We start from the raw sequence: 17,908 nt of genomic DNA, 5'->3' as shown, positions 1-17,908 counted from the left end.
CAACACAAAATCTGTTAACGGTCCACATTAAAGTAAGTACAAGTGAAAAATATAACTGCCCAACAGGTGTAACTTTCACTATGTAAGGCATCCGGGATAAAACCTGCCAAATGGACGGTCCCGATTGAAATAGCACTTTGCAGAGATGGATAATCCTAGCCACCTGATACACTCACATTCGAAGGATATTAACAACACAAAATCTGTTAACGGTCCACATTACAGTAAGTACAAGTGAAAAATATAACTGCCCAACAGGTGTAACTTTCACTTTGTAAGGCATCCGGGATAAAACCTGCCAAATGGACGGTCCCGATTGAAATAGCACTTTGCGAAATTTACACCTATAGATTGCTCTACGGCTCCATCGTATCATCTTTTTCAAAGATTTGTCTTATAGATGACTTCATCTGATTTGTCCATTTCACTAAGCACCGTCAACGGCCACGATTGCTTCTTCTTCACGTGATTTTTCACTATTTCAAACTAGTTTCGCACATCACGCCAGCTGGCTATCCCACTCCCACACGATACCACACGGCGTATGGCGGATGACGCAGTTTGGCTAGTGACACCGCCACCAGCCAGGTGGCCAGTGGTCGGTGCTACGTGGACCCACCATGATGTATGTATTTTATCCACGCCGTCCATCCATTTTGAAAGATAATTTTATTTCTTGATTCAAAAAACGAGGTAGATCTAAATCTCAGGTGGACCATACCATGAGAAAACAGTAGTGATTGAATGTCCACCATTAAAAACCTCCCAGGGCCCACTGTAATGGTTATTTGACATCTAACCTGTTGATTAGGTCATACAGACTTAGATAAAGGGAATATATATATATATATATATATATATATATATATATATATATATATATATATATATCAGCTTGATCCAAAACTTTCGTCGCTCCCGGGAAGTTTTTAATGGTGGGCGTTCAATCAATACTGTGCGGTTCACTTGAGGTTCACTTGAGATTCGGATCAATCTCATTTTTAGGCTCATAGCATAAAATTATCTGGAAGAATGGGTGGACGGCATGGATGAAACACATATATCATGGTGGACCCACGGAGAACCTACCACTAGCCATTGGCTAGTGGCAGGGGAGTAGCCAATCCCTTTCTTATGGCCGAGCCCTGCATGTTCGCACATGTCCCAATGTGGAACACTTGTGGAATATCCGATCGGTCCATCAGGTGGGCCTCACAGTTCTGATGTCTTGGACAGGTACGCTGTTCGTTCATCAGTGGCCTACTGTTTAGGAACAAAATGGACGGCTAAACCAAGCTGCTAATAGTGGTCTACTTAACAAGAGAAACCCCCTGATTTCCAGGCAAGGACACCGGAATTCTGTGGCCTACTTGATGGAATGCTATTATACGCCACGCGTGTGGAAATATAGCCAATTTGGCGGCCACTGGAGTGGTTGAATTGTATGTGCGTGTGGGATTCTTATTGACAGGTCCTGAAAGCTATTTTCTCACGTGATGACGTGGGATGTTTTTGGAGCCGGTAAGCTGAGCTGGAAGAAGCTGGCCACCGTCCCAGCCATATAATGAGCACGCGATGACGAGCTTAAGGCTTACACCATATACAATCTTTCGACACAAATGTAATACTCTTATGTTAGATTAGTTCCTTCACTTTTGTCCAACTACATTGCAGGATATTCGAACTTTAGGTTAGCTCAGATTGCTTCTAATATCATCGTTACAATATGTGTAGGAGTAATATAAATATTCATGGACTAAATTCATCAAATTTATAACCAACCAACTCCTTGTTTGGAAGATCGATCCATCGGTCACATCCTGTTGACCAACTGACTCAATTGTTTGTCCACATCGTCGATCATAAGTATTCATCTTTTATTTTATTTATTTACTGATTGTATTGAGTTTTAAATACAAATTAATAAAATTAGCATTGTTAACATTTTCAATTTTATTTCTTTTATCAATTATTGTTCTTTTGAGAAATAAAAGACTTGCAATCACCATTGAATTAAAAGTTTCATGTAAAATAAATAAATAAATAAAACATTCAAAAAGGCCAACTACTATCCTTCTAAATTGCTTGATTATTGTAGCTATCGGTGATTGAGAAAGCGACCAATGTCATGAATTCAGTCTTAATCAGTCTTTCTGAATGTTGGGGTCACTAGCATTCAATTGAACTCAAGCATACCTGCACTTTTCTAATTGCACACGTTTGACTGAATATGGGTCTTCTTTAACATGTATGGCCTTAATTTTGATTAAATAGCCCAAACACATCCATGTTAACAAAAATAATAAAATAATCAAAATAGTGCAATATTATAATTCAAGAGATTTTTTCTTCTTAATATCCCTAATCCATAATGACACCATCTTATAAATAATTTTAAGAAAGTTGAAAGATGACCCCATATCCAATGGCTAAAGACATAATCTAACAAACGCGGGAAGGTAGTTACAATTTCGTTGATTACTAATGGTAGAAACAATTATCACAATTCAATTCAATAGTACCATCCAAACACAGCCTAAACTACGACCAGATCCATAGCTCAAGTGGTAGAATGAGTGAAGGATGCCTCGTTTCAACATTGAGTTCTTCGTATCGATTCCCTAGAGGGGGTGGCTAACAGTGAAGTGTGGACTAAAAAAAAAAAAAATGAGAGAGAGAAAGCAGCCTAAACTTAGAATTGACATGATGCATTGAATTGCTTGGGTTACAAGTGGTAAATAAAAGACATTAAAATGGAATCACATGCATTAGATATTGAATTAAAATTTAGTACAACAAAAAGATAATTAAATAATTGGGTCCCTGTAGCTTATGTAAAGGACCATAGAATTAGGGACATTTTTGTCAATTTAAAACTGGGTATGGTTGTCAGCCCCTTTTCCTGTCAGACAGCTAAATCAAAAGAACCAGAAAAGCTTTGAAACACTGGCAGAGTGAGATGGTTGATACACAGGCATGAAATTGCACACGTGGAAAGCGGTACCTTGAAATAAGCCGTCCAGGTGGTGGGCCTCAATTTAGAGAGCTCTTAACTAAAAGACTAGACTGATTAGATATTTCAACTCCCCGATTGATAGCTTTTAAATGAACGGCAGAAATGACTAATATTCAACGGTCTAAATTCAACATACAAGTGTCCATTAATCAGAGGTTAGGATAGTTCTATTAGTATAAATTTTAGATGATGAACTATCGGCGAAGATTCCTGAAATTTGGATGGTTTAGTTTCAGTTAGTATATACCGCTTGAGGGATTTCCTTGTGCCCGTGTATCAATTATCACACTCTGCGAGAGTATAAAAGATTCCCCTATATTTCTACGCATCCAAGCTTCATGGCTACAGTTCCCACTCTTAGATGTCTCTTTACAACACGAAATCATTTCTAGTTGCAAGGTGTGAATGAAAAGCATTCAATGGAGACGGTGAAGCACACGCTAACATGCGCCGTCGGTGTAATATTCTCGTGCTCAAGCGGAGCACATTAGGTGCGGCCCTTACTGGGGGGGTCCACCTTGTTGTATTTATTCTGTAACCACACCGTCCATAATTTTTTGCGGATCATTCCAGAGCATGGGCCCGAAAATGAAGCAGATACAGATTTCAGGTGGACTGTACCATATAGAAAACAGTTGCGATTGACTATTACCAACAAATAATAGGTCATGAAAATCTTGGATCAAACTATATATATATATATGCGCACCTTTGCACATGTGTCACTGGTGTCTAATCTGAATGTGAATGACGCATGTGATGCAGAATCCCCATGAAACTCCAAGGGCCAAAATTTCACTTGACATAAAGTTCTGATGGGCCATAGCAAAGAGAAATGTAAATTAAGGGAGAAAGTTGTTTTCATTTTTCATAGCACACCAAAGTTTTGGATCAAAGTAAAATTGAGCCTAAGAGAGTTCATAAGGTGCTGCTTCACATGGACCGTTCAAATTTTAGAGCCGCATCACATATGATGAGTTCTAAAAAAAATTGGCACGAGTTTTAGCCTAAGTACTAGGGGTGCACATCGAACTGTTATAATCATAGAGCAGGACCAGAACCAACCAAATGGTCTGAGTTGGTCCGGTTCTAGAGTGCACCGGCTCCAGTTCAGGTTCCAAAAAACAAAGAACTGTTTAGTTCGGTTCATTTCTCAGTTTAGGGTTATATAGAACTGAATCAAACTGTGAACCGATCTGTGGATTCGAACTGTGGAACTGAACTATTGAACTGAACTAGAAACCGAACCTATATTTAAAACAAAACAAAAACAAAAAACCTAAATCTTAAGTCCCTAACCCCTATTCACGCTGACCCCACCCTACTGCGCTTGCCCTCTCTCTGTCGTCGTTCCTCTCTCTCTCTCTTCGGTCATCTTTCTCTCTCTGTCGTCGATCCTCTCTCTCTCTCAGGTCCTCTCTCTCACCACCACCGGACCTCTCTCTCGCTGGTCCTCTCTCTCTCTCTCGTTGTTTCTCTCTCCTTTTTTTTTAACACACGCACACACACTCACGTCGTAGTGGGTTTTCACCACCTATGGGTGCTCAAACCCTTGATCAGGTGTTGAAACTCCTAAGAGTCTACCATTGGAGCGAGAGCAAGGACCCTCTCTCTCTCTCTCTCTCTCTCTCTCTCTCTCTCTCTCTGAACTGTGAATTGATCCGGAACCGAACCGGTTTTAACTGTCTAGTTCCGGTTCAGTTCTAGGGTGCTAACGGTCCGATTCCTGTTCCAAAAATCCTACAACTGTTAGGAACGGTTCAGTTCCAGTTTCACCCCAGAACTGGACCGAATCGTCCGGTATGTACCCTTACTACGTACCATACATGGTAAGGCTCTTTCGGTCCAGCTGACTTGGAAGTGGCGCACCCATACATGCTGGGAGCTGTGAGGCGCAACATGATGCATTTGTTTTATATCCACACTATGCATCCCTTTTTGCAGCTTATTTTAGGCTGTCAACCCAAAAATGAATTATTTCTTAAGCTCAAGTGGATCACGTTATTATAAGAAAGGGTGATGATAATGATACCCATCCTTGAAATATTTGCAAGGCCAATATAATGTTTATTTGTTATGGAACCTATTGATAAGTTCACTCAACCTGGGTAAAGGGAAAACAAAAACATCAGCCTGATCATAACTTTCTTTTGGTCCCCACTAAGTTTTTAAAGGTGGATATTCAATCACCATTATTTCCTTATAGTGTGGCCCACACCTGATCTTCAGATCTGATTTATTTTGGGATTATACCCTAAAATGAAGGTGCAAAGCAAATGGACGGCATAGATATAAAACACATCCATCACGTTACACCCCACAACGTCTGACACATCGACACACCATTGCTTGCGGCAGTGCTGGCAATTCCACCTGATCCGTATCCCTCACGCTATGCTACTCTAGGGAAGGAACAAGGGGACGCGGATTGCGTCGTACCCCCGCCCGTCTCTAGCCTTGAACGGGTAGTTCTTTGGGCAGGCCCACCTTGATGCATGTATCTGTTTATCTAAGCCGTCCATCAGTTTTCTCGCATCATTTTAAGTCATGAACACGAAAACAAAGGTCCATGCTCTTGCTCCAGTGGTAGACTCTCAGGAGTTTCAACACCGGGTCAAGGGTACGAGTACCCATAGGTGGTGAAATTCCACTAGCGTGAGTGTGTGGGGTGTGTGTGCGTGTGTAAAAAAAAAGAAAGTCATGAACACAAAAATAAGGTGGATCTAATAATAAAGTGGACCACGCCAAATAATAAGATTCGTTGCATTAAATGCGAGTTACCTTAAATGCAGGAGTCACATGTGGTGTCTTCCATTTGAGCGGATCTGCATCATATTTATGCTCATGCTTTAAAATGACCTGAAAAAATTTGCTGGACAACTTGAACAAACATATACAACATGTTGGGCCCATCCCACAGAACTGTCTTTTCAAGGCTAGGGACAGGCAGGTTAGGACGCAATCCGCGTCCGGATTAAAGAGAGAAAAGGAGAATGTTCAGTACAATATAAATAAAAAAGGAGATAAGGTAAAGGGAGAAGAAAGTAGATAGAGATGGACGCGACTCAGCTCGTGGAACTTGTTTAGACTCGAGAGTCTTGTTCATACTCGACTCGACCCGGCTCGATTCGAATTGAGTGGGTTAGTCCATTCAAACCAAGTAGACTTCCCATCCGAACTCAAACTAAGTTGAGTTCGTGTCAACCACTAACTTGAGTCAACAAGGTTCAATTTGAAATTGGACTTGATATTGACTCTTCTCTATTCAAAACCTATCTGTGCATTTAAAAAAGAAAACTAGATTTGTTGTTTCATATATGAGATGCCGTGTAGTTGATGGAGAGGCTACAATACTGGCAAGTGCACCTAAGTTTTGAGTTGGGATTTTAGCCCCGCATATACCCACCACACCTAACGTAACTCGGTATTTGTGACCAGGTCCGACTCAGTATTTTGACTGGGTCGGACTCGGTCGGAGTTAGTCCCAGCTAGACTTGAACTTGGACTGGGTGAAGCATGTTGAATTCGGTACCAAGCCAAGTCAAGCTCAGATCAGGTCTAATTCAAAATCTGGTCAAGCCGGGTTAATCCTAACTCAGTCCAACTCAACTCCATGCCTAGCTCCATAAGTAATAAACTTGTTGGAGTTTCAAAATAAGGTCATTGGTTTGAGCAGCCGTTGTGGTGTGTGTTAGGTGTTGTGTACTCCCTAGAGAGAGGACAATGATGGGCAACTTAGGTTTGTTTTTCCCAATCCCATGAGTCGATGCTAGAGATTGCGGTGAATGGCACACCAACATCAAAATGGGCCTCACATACCCTTTGTTTTCCGATCTCATAATGAGATGTTTTGTGTGAGTGACATATAGGGCCCTGCATGGAGGAAAACAAAATCCACTCCGTCCATGTATTTTGAAAGAGAAGATTTAAAAAATTAAGCAGATCCAAAACTCATGTGGACCATACTATAATAAACAGTGGAGATTGAACTCTCGGCATAAACAAAAGTTTTTCTTATCAAGTTGTTATTTATTCCTTCAGTTTATTGAGTAGTAATAATTCTATGAACGATTTGGATGGCATATAAACAATTCAGCTCCAGGAAGGCTTTAACGGTGGATGCTATTGTTCCAACTGTTTTATTGATGTGGCTCACCTAACCTTTGGATCTGCCTGATTTTTAGAATCCTGTTTTATTGTAGTCTTTAAAAACAGATGGACGGAGTAGATTTCTCACGGATATCTCTATGCGGTCACAGGTATTCCGCTCTCCTGACCCACTATAAATTTTCTTCCATAACAAGGCCGTGTTACGTGTTTGTGTTTACCCAACTGCTTATAAGGGTATTTTAGTAATTTCCAATTCAGCCTAAATAGGGTAGGATCGGTGAGTATTTCTCATTTTTAATAACACAAGAAGAGGAAAAGCAGCAGCAGCAGCAGCAGAAGAAGTTTCATCAAAACAAATCAATGGCGAATATCCAGTCGATCATTTCCATGATGATAATCGCCACCGTTGGATCTTTCATGATGTGCGGCATTGTAAGGGGTCAGGGTCCAGAAGCGGCAGCGGGCCCAGAACTAGCGCCCGCCCCAGCCGTTGAGGATTGTATCACGCCGCTCTTGAACTTATCAGATTGCCTGACGTACGTAGAGTCTGGAAGCAACGTGACGAAGCCGTCAAAGGGGTGCTGCCCTGGATTGGAGGGCCTGATTGGGAGCTCGCCCAAGTGCTTGTGCCAGCTTCTTGCAGACCCCAACATCACCAGCAGCTTTGGTGTTCAGGTCGATCCCTCCAAGGCCCTCAAACTGCCCACCATCTGCAAGATCGACACTCCCGTCAGCCTTTGCGCACGTTAGTAACTCCACCTCTCTCTCTCTCTCTCTCTCTCTCTCTCTCTCTCTCTTAACGGCGCATGTTAGCGTTTTGTACTGGGTTTTTTTCTGAAATGCGCCGGATACTGCGTAGGTTAGGGAGGCGGTTTGGCTAGTGACGCTGTCACTAGCCAGGTGGCTAGTGGTCGGTGCTATGTGGACCCCACCATGATGTATTTGTTTTATCCATGCTGTCCATACATTTTGAAAGATAATTTTAGGGCTTGATCGTAAAAATGAGGTAGATCTAAATCTCAGGTGGACCACACCATGGGAAAACAGTAGTGATTGAATTTCCACCATTAAAAACATCCTAGGGCACACTGTAATGGTTATTTGACATCTAACGTTTTGATTAGGTCATACAGACTTGGATGAAGGGAAAAAAATATATCAGCTTGATCTAAAACTTTTGTGGGCCCAAGAAGTTTTTAATGGTGGGCGTTCAATCAACACTGTGCGGTCCACTTGAAATTTGGATTAACCTTGTTTTTGGGCTCATAGCATAAAATGATCTGGAAGAATGAGTGGACGGCATGGATGAAACACATACATCATGGTGGGGTCCACAGAGCACTGACCACTAGCCATTGGCTAGTTCCGTAAGTTAGTGTTTTTATACAGGTTTAGTATAAAATGCGCTGGGGTATACGGATGCTCCGAGTTTTGGAATTGGTCGCGCGTCTTTTCTGAAACATGCCGGATGGGGGGGGATTTGGGTTGGTGCGCAAGGTAGTAGGTTTACGGAGGTTTAGTCTACAATAAGCAGGGGTGTGTGTTACGCTAACGTTTTGGTTTGGCTGCACGCAATTTCCTTGAGACGATGTGCTCCTCTAAAATACGCCAGGATGGAATTTTAACCTGTGTTATCTTTAGTCCCTGGGCAGATTCTTTATGCCTGCCGCGATACACTAAAATGCGCGAGATTGTGAGTGGTTTGGAGGCCGAGTGAAGTTCGGCTGTATCAATACCGAGAAAATCTGAGTCCAGAGGTGGATTCTCTTTTTACTAATTTTTATTAATGACCACCTGGCTCACGTTAGAACTCCATAGGACCAATTTGTTAAAAATGCGCCAGTAGTTTTACTTTTCATCAAGCACCGTTGATTCGATTTTGGGCCACATCTAAACCCCGATTTATAGGGTCCTAGACACGCGGATAGGCATCCTGGAACCTCAGTTGTACAGGTGGGAACCCAATACCCGCACATGGGGCACACGTGTTTGAGATCCTGACCGTTCATCTATGGTTCTCTACCATGGATAGGCTATAATCTGAAAATCATGCCATTCAGATTATTGAAGGTTGATATTGGACGATTTGAGCCTATTGAAATTCCACCATTGGATGGACTTCTCTCTAAACCATCTATTTCTATTAAACAAGAGTCTTTCCAATCAACGGCTAGGATTGATTGATGTATGTGACTTTTCGTATACGTCCCATCTACTCTGATTCCCAGTAGATGAAAGGTTCAGATCTCGTACATGACTGCTTGAAGGTCTAGATCTCATTTTTTAGAACGTAATTTCGTTGGTACAGAAATTTTCCCTTAGTAGTGAAATTTGATTTCGTAGTCCGCGGGACTATTTAAGTGAATTTGCAATACACCAGCTGGAACATGTTTTGTGGATTAACTGGACAGTTCAAAAAGTACTTACCGGCCTGAGGAGTACATTCACTACAAACGACGCTAGCCGTTCAATCGATGGACAGTCGAGATCGTAGCTGTTTGCAGTCAAGTCTATCTCTTTTCAACGGTCAGTATCATTCACACTTAAAAGAGGATCGTCCACATTGCCCGTTCGTCAGACCTCCATTTCACTTCAGTAGTCCGCGGACTACCTGCTTTCTCCACTTTGTTATTTCTCTCGATTGCTAGCATAGATTGTCCACCATTTTTAACGGTTCTTTCTCCAAGTGGGCAAGTTCATCATCATTACATTATAATCTAAGGAGAGATCTGAGCCGTTAAAAGCTAATCTGACCGTTCAGATCATTTAGCTGACCATTTTGTGTTATTTTGTTGCAGTGCTCGGAGTTCCAGTTGGAGCCCCCACAACAGGTGGTAAGTACCCATCTTCCCTTGAAAATGACAATAATGCTCTTGATGAATTGGTGATTTATTTTTTTTAATTTTTTTTATAATATTTATTTTTATAATTGACCTTCTAATGTTTTTGAAAAGAAATGCAACTTAAACTAAACTATGGATTCACTGTTAAAATATACAGTCATCTACTTCAAAAGGATTTCATGATAGTTTTTCATATCTATATTTTGAATTTCTTACGTAGTAAGGGCATATTTTATTTCTCCAATTACCTTAAGGCCTATTTGATATTCTATATTTCATGTAAATCCTTGGTAAATAAGTCATTATTTCTTTTTCACCTGTTTTGAAAATGGGCAAGTAATTCCACCTCGAAAATCAGTCCAAAAGTATTGATTTAAATTTATGGGCCCCACCATGTTGTATGTAACATATCCGGGCTATCCATCTATTTTATCATAACGTTTGGAGACATAAGCCAAAAAAGAGGCAGATTCAATGCTCAAGTAGGCCACACGAATAAAAACAGTAGCCTTAATTCTTCCTTAGCCCATCTATTTTATCATAACGTTTGGAGACATAAGCCAAAAAAGAGGTAGATTCAATGCTCAAGTAGGCCACACGAATAAAAACAGTAGCCTTAATTCATCCACCATTGACAATTGTTTTTTTCTTCAGTGGGCCTACATTGAGGTTCATTTGTCATTTAACTGGTTCATAAGGTCATACAGACATGGATAAACAGAAACACAAATGCTAACTTGATCCAAAACTTCGAAGCCCCGTAAAGTTTTTATGGTAGGCATTCGATTCTCATGGTTTCCCATGGTGTGGTTCACTTGAGCTTTGGATTTGCCTCATTTTTTGAGCTTATACCCTCGTCAGTTACCATAACGAATGGACGGCATGGATAAGTCACATACATCATGGCGGGCCTCGCATTTATTTTGTAAATTTTTTAATTTTAGTTTTTAAAAAGTATGCCATCACTATCTATATTGGATAAGATGCAGTGATTACCTAAATAAATAATTATTACCCATTTACAAAATAATTATAATTGACAAGAAAAATCAAACATGCCCTTAATAAATAAAGAAAATTAGACAATGATTACAATTTATTTTACTTATTGGATGATGTCAATTATATTTAACAATAATGATGAGATGCTTTGATTGTTTGTTTAAGCTGTGTAAAATTGTACCGAAAATGCAAAAATGTAATGATTATAAATATATTTATCTATTTCTTATTACATATGCATTTGACTATTAATTTATGTGCTATAGTACTTATTTAAATAATAATAATAATAATAATTACCTACTCACGTAATTTTACAAGGAATTCAAAAAAACAAATTTAACCCTTAAAGATGAATACCTTATACATGCTCTTCTTTTTTTTTCTCTCTTTTTATTTATTTATTTTTTTTTTTAACACACGCACACATACCACCACACACTCATGCCTTAGTGGGATTTCACCACCTATGGGTGCTCGAACCCTTGACCAGGGGTTGAAACTCTTGAGAGTCTACCACTAGAGCAAGAGCAAGGACCCAACCTTACTCTTGCTAGGGTGGGACCCTCAGGAGTTTCAACACACGAGCAAGGCTTCTAGTATCCGTATTTGGTGAAATTCCACTAGGGTGAGTGCGTGGGGTGTGTGTGTGCGTGTGTAAAAAATGATAAAAAAAAAAGAAAAAAAAGAAAAAAGAGCAAGGACCCAACCTTATTTACATGCTTAATCTTCTTTATTGATGTGATTATGCATTAAGTGTTTTGCATATATAACCATTCGTGTTTAAGCTCTCACACATCCCACACATGTCACTGTCAATCTTCAAGTGCCTCATATGTATTATTTGTGCCAATTAATTTGCATATGCACATGTGCCATAACACTACATATACCATATTTTACCGCTCCTACTCTTAAGTGCTTCAAAAATAAGGTGTAACACATATAGTTCAACATTTCCTAAACCCATATAACATATGCAAGGTACTGCGCATGCACCCCTTACATATATAATAGCCACACAAATATACCCACACACCATAATGGGTACTGGAACTTATGACCTTTGTGTTAAAACTCTTGGGAGACCTACCCGACACTTACCTTCACAGTAGTCACTTTGGGTTTCAACACTGAAGTCCTGATTTTGAGTGCTTATGTAAGAATTAGTTGTGTGTTTAGGCACCTATAAGAGTACTTCGGTACCAAAGATTCATTACGTGTGGAAAAACTAATAAATTTTACAAGCTGTAATTATTTTTGTACTAGGTGTAAATGTCCATTTTCACTATTAATTTCTTTCTTTTTTCATTGATAAATTTCTTTTTGAGTCATTAACATGTGCAAAACAAAATTACTTCACCAGGTGGATCAACAGCAGCGTCATCCCCGACCGCCCCCCCACCGGAGAAAAGTCGAGGCGGGTCCCGCTTCTCGATCTCGGCATTGGCCATTGTCTTCAGTTTATCCGGTGTTGCAGCTGCAATATTCTAAAATTTCAATGGCTTTCATTCCTCTAAGCCTCATTAGGCCATTTTATTTTAGGTTTTAGTTTTTATTCCATCTATTTTCTCCATTTTTACATTGTGAGTCTGAGACTGCTTGTGATTAGTAATATTTAATAATCTCATTTTAAGGTATTTTGTTTAAGCAATAAAGCGAATTTTAAATTAATCCTTCCAAATGGTGGGACCCAGTTTAGATGGGTCCTAAGTTGAAAATCAGACTGACTGGATGGTTTTAGCCTTTTCTTGATGGACATTTATTCCTTGGATTTGCAGCATTGATTGTTTTTCATTTCAACCGTCCATCAAATGGCCATCGATAGGCATCTGGAATGTAATTTTTGAATGTAGTTTTTGATACACGACCCATTTACGCTGGGGCCTGTGATTTGGATGGATTAGTTTGAGTTATATGCTTGCCACGTGTATAATTCCTTAGTGCATGTGTATGAACTATCATACTCTACAGTATAAAAGTTTTTTTTTTTCCTTTCAGGACCGGAGCATTTCTCTTTATACTCGGGTCCTAGAAGAAGACAACACTTTTCGTGCTACCATGCAAATATCACATAGATCTAACAAAAACTAACCGTCTGATCAGTGGCCTTTAATATGGACGGTCAAGAATATTTTCATAAAAAATAGTTCCAATGAGCAATTTCATCCATCTATGTGTTAGGGCTCATCATGGATTGCTTATGATTCTAAAGAATCACTTTTGTTAGGCAATCATAACTATTCCATTAATAGCTTGAAAAATGGACGGCTAGAGAAAAAAGCCCAAATCAAGATGATTGGATTATCCAATCAATGTAATTTTTATGTGGTGGCCCACAAAATGAGTTCTATACTTAATAGACGGTTCAGATCGATTGAACTATCCAACTGAACCGATGTAACTAGGAGCACTATAACTTATAGTGCTCCCGAGTGTAAAATCTAGGCACCAATGCACGGTGTGATAATTCAAACCATGGTGGGCCTCCGTGGATGCATGATCTGATAATCCAGTCCGTCCATAGAGCATGCCCCACCATGGATTGGAGACTGTACAAATATTACACCATTGGGATAATCCTAGTTAGCTCGTTGACCTTCTTTTGCATTTAACCGTCCATTTGAAGGCCCTTAATTGGAGATATAAGATTGTGTAACTGATGTGATATTTATGCAGTTACCCATCGAATGCAGAAGAAATAAAATGGACTGTGCAGATCATCCGGATAAGATTCAAGTGGGCCAAATTCCATCGTGAAGATCTCACGAATTGGCCAGGCTATGGACCACCCTCCGCGTAGAGGGATTATTGTCGGCCCCACTAATATCTGGAATAGAAATGTAGCGGTCAGGCCAGATCTATGGTTAGGATGATCTCTCCTTCGATATTCTGACAAAATAATATGAGCCGTTGGATTTGTCATGAGTATCTATTATTTCCATTTCCACCGATCCCTAGTTATAAGTTCCTGCACCCATGGTAGGAAGCGGACTGCCTCCGCCGTCCGTCTCCAGGGAATATTCCTTGGAGGAGAACGTAGCACAGGCTCTGTGGGGCCCACCGTGATTAATGCGTTTTATACACGCTATCGATTCGATCCGATTTTTCAGCTCATTTTAAGGACATGAGCCCATAAATGAAGCAGATCTAAATCTCAAATGGACCACACCACAGGAAACAATGGGGATTGAATACTCACCGTTAAAAACTTCTTGGGGGCACAGAAGTTTTAGATTAAGCTGATATTTGTGTTTTTCCCTTCATCCACGTCTGCGTGATATTATGAACTGGTTGGATGGCAAATAAACATCAGGGTGGGCCCTAGGGAGGTTTCAACGGTAGGCATCATTATCCCACTGTTTCCTGTGGTGGGGTCCACTAGAAATTTGGATCTGCCTAATGTTTGTGCCCACGCTATAAAATGAAGTGTGAAAACGTATGGACGGAGTGGATACAACAAATACATCATGGTGGGGCCCACAGAGCTTCGGCCAGGTCGTGCTACAGGGATATACGTGGAGAAGGGTGCTACAGGCTTCCCATGGCGCAAGTTAGCACAATCCAAACGTAGAGAAGTCATTGAATGGAGCGGTGGGCGGTCAATACCTACGATATGAACATTAAATAAATGTGTGGGGCCCACTTCTATCTGTATGGAGGTGGGCTTTAAATTCCTCGAACACCTTTCACATGTGTCCCACCTAAATATTAAAAAGCATTAAATTGGCCATCTATGTGCCCAACTACCTTTTGTAGTTAACGGTTGAAAATGGAGCTCCAGACAAACTTAGATTGCGTCCAGCCCATGGCAGGGTCTCTGTGGGGCCCACCATGATGTACGTATTTTATCCATGCCGTCCATCCATTTTACCGGATAATTTTATGACATGAGCCGAAAAATAAGGCAGATCAAATTCTCAAATGGACCACATAATGGGGATTGAACGCCCACCATTAAAAATTTATTGAGAGCTGCAGAAGTTTGGATCAGACTGATATTCTTATTTATCCTTCATCCAGGTCTACGTGAACGTATATTTCAACAGTGTGGTGTGGTCCACTTGAGCCTTATTTTTGGGCTCATATCCTTAAATGATTTGAAAAAAATGAATGTACAGCGCGAATAAAATACATAAATCTTGGTGGGCCCTACAGTTCAAAAACCTGTTTTGTTTCGAGTCGCTGCGAGTCATGTAGGGTTGAGTTGGTCGACACAACGAGTCTCTTTCAAACTTATCTGCTCTCAATCTCAGCTGAGTCACACCAAAGAGCCAGTATCCGGCTGACTCAGAAATGTCAACAAATCGAGTTTACTCGGTTGAGCTTAGCGAGTTTTAGAACTATGATAGAAACAGACTTGAGAGTGGAGATTTTCAAAAGTGGGTCCAAAGGACTAGTCAGATCAGGGTCATTTGCTTCTGTAACAACTTATATATAAATCCACCTTCTGCCTCTCTTTTTTTATTTTTTTTCGCACCACTTGGCTGCAACACTGGAACCAAGGATGTGGGTGGGACCTTGACGGTAGGGTGACGCAAGGATGGATGTGATGAGGTTAATCATTGTCTTTCTTAAGAGTATAATTACTCCAAATCCATGGGGCTTCTCTGCACTCCTCACGAAGATTCCCAAGATTCCTCAACTTCACTAGGAGAGACGGAACATAAAAATAAATTTTAATAAATTTAAAATAAATTGATAGATGATTTAAAAAAAAAAAAAAAAGAGTTTACAATCCTTTAAATAGTGATATCAAACTTACGAAGAAGTTTCATAATCAAACCCCAACTCAAATCTCCTAGAAAATGTGACTTATTATAAATAGTAAACTTACTATTTATAGTTGGTCATGATTTATGCTAGACTTCTTGGTTTTCAACCAAAAATGATAAGTATCCAATTTGGCCTAATCATGTTAATCTCATAATTTTTCTAAGCCCATTTCATGTTGGGCACAACTCCTAAAGCTATAAAGGATCAAGAGTTGTGATCGAACTAAAAATTACAATAAATTGTAAAAACAAAATTAAAAAGAATTTTCGACCATGGATATGATGGAATCTTGTAAATTCGGTGTGGGCAACCCGGTATAGTGGGTATGTGGCTAAAATAGATTCTTCTACCCCAAAATTATATATGGTTTGTCGAATGATTCATTCCAGTTTACAAATTGTGTCTGTTTTAGGGTTCTGACAGTCCTCATCACTTCCGTCTCCGATCGGGCCTTCTCCGGTCCATCTTGGATATAAAAGTATCTGCAACCCACTCTACATTATAGTGCCTTGTATTTTGATACTATCCATATGTTTGGGCAGCTTATTTTAGAGCATGGTCCAAAAAATGAACCAGGTAAAAATTTCAGATGAACCCACCACATGAAACAATAGTTGTTATGTGCTTACTGTTAAAACTTTCTAGGTTGATTGTAATGTTTGTTGACCATCCAACCAGTTGATAAGGTCGCACAGCCCTTGTTGAAAGGAAAAAAGTAAATATCAGCTTGATCCAAAACTTTTTTGTCCCACAAACGGCTTGTAATGGTCAATAATTAGGGTTTCATGTGGTGTGGTCCACCTGAATTTTTTTACACCATGCTCTAACTTAAGTTGACAAAGCTGATGGACAACATGGATACACAATGCAAACATCAAGGTGGGTCCTCCGGTCAAGGACCCACCCACATTACTGGTTTCGAGGCTGTAGCCAACTGGCGCTCTTTCGTTCTTTGTTTGCTTTCTTTTTTAATGTGTTTACATGCATCTAATTGCTCACAAGCACTTATTTCCTATGAAAGTGTTTTCGCAAAAGCTAACTTGCTATTTCTATAACAAAGCATTTTCATCATAATGATCACTTGCTTTTGAAATATTAACAGATTTCAACTTGTGATTGTCTTCACTTCTCCTCAATCTAGGCATAAATTCATTCTTACATGTAAAAGATGATATAAAAATGTTGTGTTTATTAAGATAGCCAATGGAAGTTATTTATAAGTGAAAAAATAAATGTGTGTATAAATGTATAGTTAGTGTTATGTTTTTTATAATAAAAATAAATTTTAAAATAATATATTTGTTATATATGAATTTTTAAAAAATAATTATTAGATTAATAGTAAGAGGAGGGTTTTTGGCTGCTATAACCGGGGATCAAATCTTTAAAAGGACAATCCTTTGCACTGGAATGCTTGCTTGCCCATGACCTGGAACTAAGGTCTAGTCAAAAGACATGCAATTCAAACCCAGTTGAGTCATGGCGCATTTAGGAGCGAACCAAGGTGCAGTATGATGTTTGACCCACTAACACCTAAGGTTTCTTGATTAAGAGTGATGGGACAATGGGTCATCTCAGAGGACTACATGTCCATTTTCAGGTCAAGTCATCTATAGTCCAGTGCTCTTAAATCTACCTTGTATTTCAAAATAATTTGTCACTTTTCTTCTTTTACATTTATTGAAATCTTTGTAAAATATTTACTATTTAAGTCCATATTTAAACTTAAAAATTTGATTTTATTCATCTTAATTATTTCTGTCCTCACTTAAAAATAGAGCTGGGCATCGAGTAGAGTCGGACTGAGTTAGGGCTGACTCGACTCAATCCAGTTTTGAAATAAGCTTGATCCGAACTCGATCCAACTCGATACCGAGTCCAGCATGCCTGACTCAATGCAAGCTCTGTCTGGCCTGGACTGATCCAGACCGAGTTTGATCCAGTCAGAAGTACCGAGTTGGGTCGAGTTGGCAATGAGTTGGATTGAGAGATAAGGGAGGGAGGGAGTGGAGAGGAGAGAGAGAGAGAGGAGGAGGAGGAGGAGGGTGATGGTGGTGGGTGGTTGTCAGGCTTGGAAGAGGAAGAGGGAGGGAGCGGAGAGGAGAGGGAGGAGGAGGACGGTGATGGTGGTGGGTGGTTGTCGGGCTTGGAAGAGGAGGAT

At 39.9% G+C, this 17,908-nt stretch overlaps 1 protein-coding gene across 1 annotated transcript; it reads left to right on the top strand.

Moving 5' to 3' along the window:
• Positions 1 to 7,343: 7,343 nt before the first annotated feature.
• Positions 7,344 to 12,754, top strand: LOC131251115 (non-specific lipid transfer protein GPI-anchored 2-like). The gene is made up of 3 exons (XM_058251632.1): positions 7,344 to 7,871; positions 9,925 to 9,960; positions 12,338 to 12,754. Exons 1-3 carry the CDS (start codon positions 7,487 to 7,489, stop codon positions 12,463 to 12,465), a joined length of 549 nt encoding a protein of 182 aa, XP_058107615.1. The 5' UTR covers positions 7,344 to 7,486; the 3' UTR covers positions 12,466 to 12,754.
• The last annotated feature ends 5,154 nt before the right edge of the window (positions 12,755 to 17,908 follow it).

Source organism: Magnolia sinica, chromosome 7 (assembly GCF_029962835.1).
Source record: "Magnolia sinica isolate HGM2019 chromosome 7, MsV1, whole genome shotgun sequence".
NCBI classification, from domain to species: domain Eukaryota; kingdom Viridiplantae; phylum Streptophyta; class Magnoliopsida; order Magnoliales; family Magnoliaceae; genus Magnolia; species Magnolia sinica.
The sequence above is the reverse complement of the archived record's forward strand: the minus strand, read 5'-3'. Positions and strand labels throughout refer to the sequence as shown.

Bases quoted from the DNA above. Each gene is read 5' to 3' on its own strand.
- LOC131251115 (XM_058251632.1), top strand. From the start codon at position 7,487: ATGGCGAATATCCAGTCGATCATTTCCATGATGATAATCGCCACCGTT. The intron at 7,872-9,924 runs GTTAGTAACTCC...ATTTTGTTGCAG, and splicing joins TCCCGTCAGCCTTTGCGCAC to TGCTCGGAGTTCCAGTTGGA. The intron at 9,961-12,337 runs GTAAGTACCCAT...TTACTTCACCAG, and splicing joins TGGAGCCCCCACAACAGGTG to GTGGATCAACAGCAGCGTCA.